This window comes from Schistocerca serialis, chromosome 1, assembly GCF_023864345.2.
Source record: "Schistocerca serialis cubense isolate TAMUIC-IGC-003099 chromosome 1, iqSchSeri2.2, whole genome shotgun sequence".
Taxonomy (NCBI): Eukaryota; Metazoa; Arthropoda; class Insecta; order Orthoptera; family Acrididae; genus Schistocerca; species Schistocerca serialis.
Genome location: NC_064638.1, coordinates 912811450 through 912824410, shown reverse-complemented (window position 1 = coordinate 912824410; position 12961 = coordinate 912811450). Strand labels below are relative to the sequence as shown.

The window sequence follows — 12961 nt, the reverse complement described above, 5'->3', positions numbered from 1 at the left end:
GCTTCTGAGAATCGTGTCAAATTATTTCATAAGTGTTAAAGCTTTCCATCGGCGATGCTGACACAGAAAACGTAATCGTATGGCTAATTTGAAAAAAAAAAAAATGCCTCAGACTACAATTAAATGGTCTTCATTTTATTATGCTATGATCGATTTCGAGGCTTTTGGCTTCATCATCAGATGTATTTTTTCACAGCAAAACATATCATAAACTAGTACAATACATAGACATTACATTATACACTATGTGATAAAAAGTATCCGGACACGTAGCTGAAAATGGCTTACAAGTTCGTGGCGCCCACAATCGGTAACATTGCAATTGAATATGGTGTTGTCCCTCTCTTATCCTTGATGACCGCGTCCACTCTCGCAGGCATAGGTTCAATCAGGTGCTGGAAGGTTTCTTGGGGAATGGCAGCTCATTCTTCACGGAGTGCTGCACTGAGGAGTGGTGTCGATGTCGGTCGGTGAGGCCTGGCATGAAGTCAGCGTTACAAAACATTCCAAAGGTGTTCTATAGGATTCAGGAAGGACTCTGTGCAGGCCAGTCCACTACAGGGATGTTATTGTCGTGTAAACACTCCGCCACAGGACGTGCATTATGAACAGGTGCTCGATCGTGTTGAAAGATGCAATCGCTAACCCCGAATTGCTCTTCAACAGTGGGAAGCAAGAAGATGCTTAAAACATCAATGTAGGCCTGTGTTGTGATAGTGCCACGCAAAACAACAAGGAGTGCAAGCCCTCTCCATGAAAAACACGACCACACCATAACACCACCGCCTCCGAATGTTATTGTTGGCAGTACACAAGCTGTCACATGACGTTCACTGGCCATTCGCCATACCCACAACCTGCCATCGGATCGCCACATTGCGTACCGTGATACGTCACTCCTGTCAACGTTTTTCCACTTTTCAATCTTCCAATGTTTACGCTCCTTACACCAAGCGAAGCGTTGTTTGGCATTTACCGCCTTGATGTGTGACTCATGAGCAGCCGCTCGACCATGAAATCCAAGTTTTCTCACCTCCCGCCTTGCAGTGGATCTTGATGCAGTTTGGAATTCCTGTGTGATGGTCTGCATAGATGTCTGCCCATTACACGCTGTGTGATGGTCTGCATAGATGTCTGCCCATTACACATTACGACCCTGTTCAACTGTCGGCCGTCTGTCAGTCAACAGACGAGATCAGCCTGTACACTTTTGTGCTGTACGTGCCCCTTCACGTTTCCACTTCGCTATCACATCGGAAACAATGAACCTAGGGATGTTTAGGAGTGTGGAAATCTCGCGTACAGACGTATGACACAAGTGACACCCAGTCACCTGACCACATTCGAAGTCCGTGAGTTCCGCGGAGCGTCCAATTATGCTCTCTCACGACGTCTAATGATTACTGAGGTCGCTGATATGGAGTACCTGGCAGTAGGTGGCAGCACAATGCATCTAATATAAGCAACTTATGTTCTGGAGGTGTCCCGATACTTTTGACCACATAGTGTATACTGTGAATCTGCTAACAGATTTATTGACTTCTACGGTCGTAGTAGCATGCCCTGTGCAAACTGAAATGTCACCGTATAACGAGCCTATTTTCCGGATAACGATCATTCGGCCCTCTTCGGACTCACTCTCATGCTTTTAGTGACCCTCTTTGCTTTCGTGTTTCCTCTTAACGTGATGGCTGTTCTGTGGCTGGTCCTTGCGTAAAACTGGCCCTCCCCGTCACTCGAGAGAGGGCTCTGCCGGTCCTTCTTATACGTCCTATCTCTGCATTCTTAACCATTAACAGCTGAGACGCTCTTCTACACACCCTCTGTGTTTGTTCCCAATCCGGTTTTTTATGAGGCCTTTTTTACAAATGTTATTGCGGCTCATGCCAAAAATACGGGAAACCACAGTGTATCTAAAAGGGATAATGTATGCCCGTTTTTGTCCTGAAGAGCACTGTAAAAACCTAGTTCATGACTATGTAGAACCATTGTTGCAAGATGACTTAAGACAGAGTGTTGCATTTGAAGAGGAACTCTTCCCAGATCATGACACCATCCTATCAACTTCATCGTACCACATCTCTTTATTTCCAAATGAAAACTTCAACCCAACCCTTCATTAAATAACTGGAATTCTACGCATCTCCTATCATCCACATCCTCTCTCTTTGCGCTTCTCAGTATATATTCCACATCCTTTTTCAGATTACTTCCCCTCCAATTTCATTTGCGTCCAAGTACCTCACCTAAAAAAATGCTACTGGGACCCCACAACTCAGTCATAATTACAGGTTTTAAAACGACCGCCGGCAGGCGTGGCCAAACGGTTCTAGGCGCTACAGTCTGGAACCGCGCGACCGCTACGGTCGCAGGTACGAATCCTGCCTCTGGCATGGGTGTGTGTGATGTCTTTAGGTTAGTTAGGTTTAAGTAGTTGTAAGTTCTAGGGGACTGATGACCTCAGATGTTAAGTCCCATAGTGCTCAGAGCCATTTGAACGATTTTTTAAAACGACACACACACACACACACACACACACACACACACACACACACACACACCATTGAGCGTAATTTTTATTGACCCACCCGCGTAGCCAAGTTCGGTTACGCTCGCCACTACAGTGGTTCTCGAACAGGAGGTGGCTGGTCCGACTCCTGGTGATGGACGGAATTATTTCAGTCACCCCCCGCAAGCGAAGGAGAGATGATGGTATAATGTTACTGAATATCACAGCTTGACCTTATCTCCTGGATTAAATTCCAAACCTGTCAGAAGTGTCCACTGGATTGGGACGTTTACATCAGCGCCCACCCTGATGCTATTCGAGAGGAATACGCTACACTGTGTCATTGAGTTTTCCTTCTTTGTTCTCTCATCAACACAAACGCACACCCACACATACCACAAACACGACACCACACTACACACAAATCCACACCATACGATCAAATCACACACTTACAGCACAATTCCCACACCTCGAAGTAACGATCCAGTGGGTCTGTAGAAAGCAATTACTTTCTAATCAGGACGCTGAACATACCCCTAGGGGTCTCACAGCGAAGAATGCCATACGAGTCTTTCTTCCACGCTGTTTTTAGTACTGTACTATTGTTTTATTCGAAGGTTGAAGAGTGGATACATGACCGCTGCCATTCTGCCTAATTAAGTGATAAAGCACTGGTGCTTCATGGTGTAACACTATCTCTTTCCATCAAGGCACTTACTTGAGTTTGTTGAGATGTTCATCATACGATGGGTATTAAACAGTTAGACATTCCATTCGGCACTGATCGCACTCAGTAACATCAGTATGAGATATGAGCCGCACAATCACAGATACGCTCTTGCGTTCGCTGTGATTGCCAAGGCAAATCAAATTGCCTGTAGGGGTGGAGATGTTCCCCAAGGATAGATGCGTACTTGTATTGATCGATTATGCCTTCCAGAATGACGAGATCATCCAGCGAACGCCATGAAAACATTCCCAAGACAGCAACGCTCCCACCTCCGGCCTGGACTCTGTGGCGGTCTTTGCAGGGTGCTTGCTATCTGTCCGATGGGTGTTTGCTTTCAGACGTTTCACCGCGTACACGCCGACCACCATCTGCCCTATGGAACATAAAATGTGATTCGTGTGAAAATGCCACCTGGCGCCACGGGCTGGATATCCAGTTGAGGTACTGGCGTGCAAAGTCCATCCTTGGTTGCCGATGAACAGAAGTCAGCATGGCTGCATAAACAAGGCGCCAGTTGCAGAAGTCCATTGCAGTAACGTTCGCTGAACGGTCATCGAGGATTAGCCCCTCGGTTCATCTGGGGGTGAGTTGCTCAACAGTTCACCGTCGCTCGCCCCTACGCATCTCCGCGGCCATCGTTCACCGCTGTCATCTGTGGCACATGGTACACCACAAGTGCCTCAGCGCCGGTTTTAAATAGTGCCATTTTGCCGTGAACATTATATTTTAACCATTGTGGTAGACGAACAGTTTACAATCTTCGCAATTTCGGTAACGCATCCACCCTTGGCCCGAAAGCCAATGGTCATGTCCGTTTGAACATCAGATGAATCACTTCATTTCCGCATTGCGACAACGGCTACACTGTTCTCCACATCCCCGGACACACTTTATATAACCTCCACTGCTAGTGCTATCGCCTGCCGTCTGTGAGTTAATAGACAGCATGCTCAATGATAGGGTGTTCCAAATAAGTATGGACTCTGACTACAGCTCCATCAAAAAACTAAAGAATGGCTTACCACAAGGATCAGTGCTCGCACCACTGCTGTTTAGCCTCTATATTGCAGACCTGCCGGAAACACAATCAAGAAAGTTCGGGTATGCCGACGATTGGGCCCTCGCTACAAGAGGTAGCACAATTGAAGCATCTGAGGATATCCTAACGAAAGACCTGAAGATAATGGGTGAATATTTCCGTAAGTGGACACTTCAACCAAATGCTTCCAAAACAGAGGTTAGTTGCTTCCATCTCAACATCAAACTCGCTGAAAAGGAACTCAACATTCGATTTGAAAACACCGTTCTCAGGTATAATAAAACTCCGAAGTACTTGGGCATGACGCTGGACAGAACATTATCTTTTAAACAGCACCTAACAAATACTGCCGAAAAATTAAAGACAAGAAACAACATTATTCAAAAGCTCTGTGGTACTACCTGGGGAGCAACGGTCTCCACTCTCCGCACCTCTGCTTTAGCAATTGTACTCTTGGCTGCCGAATACTGTGCTCCGATTTGGCTAAACTACCCACATGTAAATAAGGTGGATGTCCAGTTGCATAACACTCTAACTGTGGTGTCACCGCCAGACACCACACTTGCTAGGTGGTAGCCTTTAAATCGGCCGCGGTCCGTTACTATCACTGATTGCAGACCGAGCGCCGCCACACGGCAGGTCCAATCTAGAGAGACTCCCTAGCACTCGCCCCAGTTGTACAGCACACTTTGCTAGCGATGGTTCACTGTCTACATACGCTCTCATTTGCAGAGACGACAGTTTAGCATAGCCTTCAGCTACGTCATTTGCTACGACTTAGCAAGGCGCCATATTCAGTTACTATAATACAAGAATGTATTCTGAACAGATAATATTGTGAATCATGTACCGTCAAGAGCGACGTTCATCATTAATGGGTTAAAGTTAAGTATCAAACTAATTACGTCCGCTTTCTGAATTCTCATTCCTTGTCATGTTCCATACCTCACGTCAGTATAGTTCTTCCCTCCTCACGCTAGCCTGCTTGAGCTAAAACGCGTGCATTTCGGCCTCCACTCGTAACACGGTGTTGGCTCTTCTGCTAACACAAAACTAAGGATGATTTCTACAGCAATTAAACCCACTCTAACGCAATGGCTCCCAATATTAAGCCACATCCCGCCGCCACACCTGCGACGTAATGACGCCCTTGTACGTGAATACAAAAACATCATGGGAAATCGAGGCCTGCCAATCCACCAAGTCATTGAGGCTGCAAACACTAATAGGCTTCGATCTGGGAACCCGCCAACAAGAACAGCAAGGAACTGTGTACAAGAAGGTTACAGTATCACAAACGCATGGTCTGAAAAATGGAACGCATGGCAAAATCATAACATGCCTTGCATCACACAAAAACCACGTGGTTTTGACCTACCACGCAAAACGTGGTCCACTCTAAATAGGGTTAGAACCTCGTCATGGCAGATGTGCTTACTCCCTGTATAAATGGGGTAAAACACTATCCCTGTGTGACTATGGAGAAAGTCAGACCATCAACCACATTGTTGAAGAGTGTTCCAGAAGAGCCTATAATGGGAGCCCCAACGACTTCCTGCTCGCAACTCCAGAGTCGATAGATTATATTAATAGACTTGATGTTTGTTTATAATCCTTAAACTTTGTTATATTAGTAATGTTTGTTTGCAATTATTAACGTTTGTTATATTAGTGATTTGTCTGTTTCTTTCTTATGCGTCTGTATTGCCATACGATAAATAAATGTGAGTGGTTACTGCTCGTTGATGTTCAAAATGGTTCAAATAGCTCTGAGCACTATGGGACTTAACAGCTGAGGTCATCAGTCCCCTAGAACTTAGAACTACTTAAACCTAACAAACCTAAGGACATCACACACATCCATGCCCGAGGCAGGATCCGAACCTGTGACAGTAGCAGTCGTGCGGTTCCAGACTGAAGCGCCTAAAACCGCTCGGCCACAGCGGCCGGCCGTTGACGTTTGCCACAGTCACATTAATGTGACTGGACCGTGTGTGAGACTTGTTGCTGTCAGAATTTTTAAGTCAGTTGCGTTTCCAATGGATGCTTTTAAAATTATTTAGTTTTGAATTCCATTCTCTGTCAAGTTATGCCTAAGCAACGCAAACCATTTTATTATTATAGTAAAAGATTCTATATATTTTGTTAATACTATTATTATTATTTAAATACTAGATAAATGTGGTATTTTGAAAGTAGGAATTTCAATATGAATAAACGAGCTGACTGACAGGGTCAGCAGTAATCTGCGAGTTTGATTTATTGGGAGAGTTTTAGGAGAGTGTAGCTCATCTATACTGACGGAAAAAATTCGTAACAAAAGAAGAAGTTGTGCGACACAAACGTGTTTCTACATCTGAAAGATGACGTCTAGTCAGATTTCATACCAGTCGCTTAAGAGTGGCTCCACTATGAGGTTGCAAATCAGGTTTACTTTAAATAAACGTGTTAGTGGTCGTGAGCGTTATTTACCTTTGAGATTGGACGTGGTGCGTTGATGTTAGTCAAGAATGCCTTTAAGGTGACAAAGACGCCATTATCAGCACCTCACTGGGTTTGAACTAGGTCGTGTCATAGGGCTACCCGCAGTTGGATGTTCCTTTTGTGATACTGGAGAAAGTCTTGGTAGGACTATAGCCACTGTATATGGCTACTGGCTGCGGTTGTCACGACAGGGTACGGTCGCAAGAAGACTGGGCTGCGGACGGCCACGTGGCACTACGGAGAGGGAGGACCATCGTGTTAAGCGTGTGGTTCTGGGACATCGTACTGCATCTGCAGCAGCAATTTGAGCTGCAGTTTCCACCAAAGTGACACAACGAAGTGTTGTGAATCGGTTACTTCAAGGAAAGATCCGAGGCAGATGCCGTGTAACTCGTATTTCACTGACCGCAAACCACCGCCATTTGCGGCTTCAGTGGTCACAAGCGAGAGCTCATTGGAGTGCTGGGTGGAGATCTGTTGTGTTTTCTGATGAAAGCTGGTTCTGCTTCGGTGGCTGGTGCTGGTTAGGAGCAGCCCAGTTAGTTGCTGCACCCAACCAGTCTGCGTAGACGCACTGGACCTACACACTGAGCTACGGTCTCGGGTGCCAGTTCGTATGACAGCAGCAGCGCACTCGTGGTTATCCTATGCACTGTAACTGCAAATGTGTGCGTCAGTGTGGTGATTCGATCTGTCGTGCTGCCATACATTGACAGAAATGCAGAGGGCATTTTCCAACAGGATAACGCTCCCTCACATGCCGCTGTTGGCGTCTACTTGTAACATGCTCTATAGGGTGTCGACATGTTGCCTTGGCCTACTCGATCACCAAATCTGTTCCCAATCGAGCATATATGGGACGTGATTGGACAACTCCAGCGTCATCCACAAACAGCATTGACTGCCCCTGTATTGAGCGCCCAAGGGAAATAGGCACGAATATCCATGCAGCACCTGTACAACGCAATGCATGCGTGTTTGCTTGCATTCAACATTCTGGCGGTTTACTGGTTATTAATGTACCAGCATTTGAGATATGCGGTGGCTTACCTCGCGCTTACATTAATCTGCAACCTTGCAATATCAATCATTTAAATAAGTTACATAGACAAATGTATTCCCGAAATTTCATTACTCTGTATTAATTATTTTTTAGTGTTGAGATTTTTTCCGTGTGTATAAAGGAGATCATATATAAAACACTAGCGCGACACATTCTTGGGTACTGCTCTAGTGTTTGGTCGGATTACAGGAAGATCTCTAAGAAATTCAGAATGCCTGTTGCTAGTTTGTTTATTTATTTATTTTTAAATTACGGAGATGCACCGCGAACTTAAAAGAGAATCTGCGGTGGGAAGGCGTTCTTTTCGCGAAAAACAGTTGAGAAAATTTAGAGAACCGGCACTTGTCGGTGACTGCAGAACGATTCTGCTGCCGCCAATGAACATTTTCCCCCAAGGACTGCAAGGACAAGATGAGACAAATGAGGCAATCCTTTTACCCTCACTGCTTTCGCGAGCGGGACCAGAAAGGGAAGGACTAGTAGTTATGCAAGTACCTTCCGCCGTGCACTATATGGTACCTATGTCGATGTACACTCACGCTCATAAATTAAGGATAATGCTGATACATGGTGAAACAACGCTCTGGTGGGCGGTTTGTGCGTTTAAATCACCTCGAGGTATGACCGACCATGCGGTGCATTTGACCTGCGGTCGTCGCACGTTGGCGCTGGCAGCAGCCCACATACGCAGAGGTGTGTTGGTGCATTTCAGAGTACAGTGTAGCGAGTAGGTGTGGAGACATTTTCAGACGTGCTAATGGTGACTGTGTGTTGAAAATGACTCAAAGAACACATAATGACGACGTTATGAGGGGTAGAATACTAGGGCGACTGGGGGCTGGTCGAACACAGCAGGTCGTGCCACAAAGTGTGATCTCACGATTATGGCAACGATTCCAAAAGACAGTAAACGTGTCCCGGCACTACAGTGCGGAACGTCCACAGTGTACAACAACACAAAAAGACCGATATCTCACCATCAGTGCCCGCAGACGGCCACGGAGTACTGCAAGTAGCCCTACTCTGGACCTTACCGCAGCCACCGGAACAGTTGCCTCCAGACACACGGTCTACAGACGACTGAAAGGACATGGTTTATTCGCCCAGCGACCTGCAAGGCGCATTCCACTGACCCCTGGCCACAGGAGAACCTGTAAAGCCTGGTATCAAGAACGCAGTACATGGTCATTGGAACAGTGGTCCCAGGTTATGTTCACGGACGAGTCTAGGTTTTCATCTGGCGTGCACCAGGAACCAGATACCAACCTCTTAATGTCCTCGAAAGGGACTTGTATAGAGGTCGTGGTTTGATGGTGTGAGGTGGGGTTATGATTGGTGCACGTACACCCCTGCATGTCTTTGACAGAGGAACTGTAACAAGTTAGGTGTATCGAGACGTCATTTTGCACCAGTATGTCCGCCTTTTGAGGAGTGCAGTGGGTCCCACCTTCCTCCTGATGAATGATAATGCACGGCCCCACCGAGCTGCCACTGTGGAGAAGTACCTTGAAACAGAAGATATCAGGCGAATGGAGTGGCCTAACTGTTCTCCAGACCTCAACCCCATCGAGCACGTCGGTGGACGTATCACTGCACGTCTTCAAACCCCTACGACACTTCAGGAGCTCCGGCAGGCACTGGTGCAAGAATGGGAGGCTATACCCCAGCAGATGCTCGACCACCTGATCCAGACTATGCCAACCCGTTGTGCGGCCTGCGTACGTGTGCATGGTGATGATATCCCATATTGATGTCGGGATACATGCGCAGGAAACAGTGGTGTTTTGTAGCAGATGCGTTTCGAGACGGTTTTCTCAGCTTATCACCAATACCGTGAATGTGTGTTCCCTATGTGCCTATGCTATTAGCACCAGTTTTGTGTAGTGCCACGTTGTGTGGCACCACATTCTGCAATTATCCTGAATTTATGAGCATGATTGCAGTTGAAAAATATATTTGACGGGGGAGGGGGACGAAAAGAAAGATAAGTAAAAAATTGTGACCCCTCAGAAAACAACCTCGTACCCGCCGCTGGTAGAAATGGCTTTTTTTCTGTACTGGAAATAAACTCGCTGAAGGATGAAACTTTAATCAACGCACGGCACCCACATGAAAATGCTGTGGTGTAAATACTTGTTTTGTAAATAAAACTGCCTTTTCCTGCTGCTAGTTACTTTATTTATCCCATACGCGTTTCGCCTTCTCCTGTTCTAAGGCATTTTCACTGGGATCTATAACGATACAGTTTCGCTAGTTATAGATTATCAAACAGTTCACTTCGCGATTTTTTGTAAAAAAAGTAATTACTTACAATTTGCTGATCTGCCTTCCTCACATCTGGTCTGGAGGTCGCACTACCTCTTCTATCACCGCCACATATATAAAAAAACGTAGGCTCTATCCCCTTCTCTCTCTCTCTCTCTCTCTCTCTCTCTCTCTCTCTCTCTCTCACACACACACACACACACACACACAAGGTATAAACATCATAAATAGAGTTAGTAACGAACTTATACGTCGTTAGGTTGGCAACAGATAGGTAAACATACCAAAGAAGATGAAACACGTAATGGAGTCACAATATTTATGCTGTGAAAAGCAGTGTACGACAAAATAGTTGTATAGAGTGACAAAAGAAGAATAGTCCACCACAAAAAGGAGTGAGAAACATGGTGAACAGTGTGTGGAAGGCGTGTGTGATTATATGGCAGTGATAAAAGTGGTAGTGCGACCTCCAGACCAGATGTGAGGAAACGCAGATCAGCAAATCGTAAGTAATTGCTTTCTCTCTCTCTCTTTTTTTTTTTTTTTTTTTTTTTTTTTTTACAAAAAAATCACGAAGTGAACTGTTTGATAATCTATAACTAACAAAAGTGTATCGTTATAGATCCCAGTGATGATGCCTTAGAAAAGGAGAAGGCGAAACGCGTTTGGGATAAATAAAGGAACTAGCAGCAGGAAAAGGCAGTTTTATTTACAAAACAAGTATTTATATGCTCGCTACGGAGGACGGCCACACAAACAAAGCTGTGGTGTAAGTTTTGTAGCGGTCGATAGAGGTGTTCACGGTGTGACAATTTTGCGCAGGGTGAGCCCGCTGTGGTCGCAGCCGCCCAAGAAGTACCACGCGGAGCAGCAGCAGCAGCAGCCGCGGCAGCAGCAGGACGAGTGGCGGGGCCACCGCGGCGGCACGCCCCCGCCGGCGCCGCTCATCACGCGCGCCTCCCGCGTCATGGACACGGACGGCGACCGCAGCGTGCGCATCCCCTACAGCGCGCTGCAGCACCGCCGCCACCACCACCAGCAGCAGCCGCAGCCGCAGCAGCAGCGGGCCGCCGACCCCGCCAGGCCCCAGGCAAGTAGGCCGGTCTGGCTGCCGTCAGCGCCCCACACACGAGCAGTCTGTCTCCAGGTCGCGTGATCCGTTCACAAGTCGCACTTGTGTGGACAAATCTTGAGGCTCGTCATAAATATCAGGTGTTCATAGATTAGTTACTCAGAAGTAACCTTTAACTGTGAAAAGGATAAATACGAGGGTCACTCCAAAAGAAATGTACACTATTTTTGTAAAAATTGAGATGTTTAAATTTTCCCACCTCCGCGTTGCAAATGTTTTGTGTGTGTGTGTGTGTGTGTGTGTGAAATGCCCAGTCGATGCGCTGTTGTTTCACGTCAATTCTACCAACATTGAGAGTTGTTTAGTCCTCGGGGTTTTGTAGAATTCCTGGATTCATGTCTCGTCGCTGGGCAGCCTATGAAAAGGATTGCAGAAGACTCCCAAATAAATTCCAAAGTACAGTGCAGTTTTAATACCAATATATTTATTTCCAGGACTCTGGTGTCCGAGCCTGGTGAACTGTACCAGTTACATCACATGTACCCAAAGTTGACATCAAACGACACAGTGTTCACAACAATCAACAAACGAGTGAGCCTACAATACATTTGCTCGCAACCCTAGCCAAAAAACGAGTGCCCAAGGCGCCTGCGGGACCTCTATTTATACTTTTGTTAACAATTACCTACAATGAAAATTACAATTTTATGTAAAATCACAATTAAAAGTTAAACCGAATATGAGATACACATTGCTAAAAATTTACAATCTCAGTGCTGAACAAGGTGAACCTATTTTCAACTTAGTTACGAGTTAATATAACATTTTCTGACTAATTATGTTACAGGTAACAATTACATTTCTAAATGTGTTTATAACAAATCAACTAGTGCCTGAATTTTAGTGCTAACATATATTGGAGATTCAATTAATGTGCTTTATTTATATGTTCTATTTAAATTGTTGTAGTAATTTTATAATGATAAGTTTACTGGTACATCCTGACCATGTGCTACATTTCTTTCGCTTAGTTACAGTATTCATTTCACATTTATATTGTGTTTTTCACATAAGAACAATGTTAATCACCAAAGCATCATTTTCGAATTATATTTATACTGAAATAGTGGTTATTTTTGTATTTAATTTGGAAACAGGTCACTTTACAATTGGACAATTAGGACTGGGGTTTATCTTTAATGCTCTCCGAGGGGTTCTGATAGGGCAATGAGATACAGCAATATTTCAAAATACAGTTTTCATTCTGCATGTGTGAAAGTTTAACAGTGTGTAGATACACCCATCCCGCTTGTTTTCAAACTTAGTTCAACCTGTTCCCGTGAGTGGCGCCGTTACAGCAAGTCTTCAAGCTGGCTGCTACACTTGACGCTCGTCAGAAGAAATGTGTTGTCATACAATTCCTGTGCTGTGAAAACGAGACAGTGGAAACATCCACTTGAGGTTGAAAAAGGTGTATGGAGATGCTGCTGTCGATCGCAGTACAGTTAGTAGGTGGGCAAGCAGGTTACATGATGAAAGCGGGCACGGCAATATTGAGGATTGTCCTCGCAGTGGCAGGCCTAGTACTGCACACACTCCAGACAATATGCAGAGAGTTAACGAATTGGTGACTGCTGGCAGACGCATCACAGTGAATGAATTGTCACGCTACGTTGGGATAGGGGAAGGAAGTGTTTGCAGAATACTGAAAGTGTTGGCGTTAAAAAAGGTTTGTGCCAGGTGGGTTCCCAGAATGTTGACAGTGGCTCACAAAGAAACAAGGAAAGTGGCATGCA

General features: G+C 45.5%; 1 protein-coding gene across 1 annotated transcript in view; it reads left to right on the top strand.

Moving 5' to 3' along the window:
- Positions 1-12961, top strand: part of LOC126412128 (uncharacterized) — a 377521-nt gene that overhangs the window by 351778 nt on the left and 12782 nt on the right. The window contains exon 4 of the mRNA XM_050081573.1: positions 10916-11183. Coding sequence (XP_049937530.1) covers positions 10916-11183 — 268 coding nt within the window. The remainder of the gene's footprint in view (positions 1-10915; positions 11184-12961) is intronic.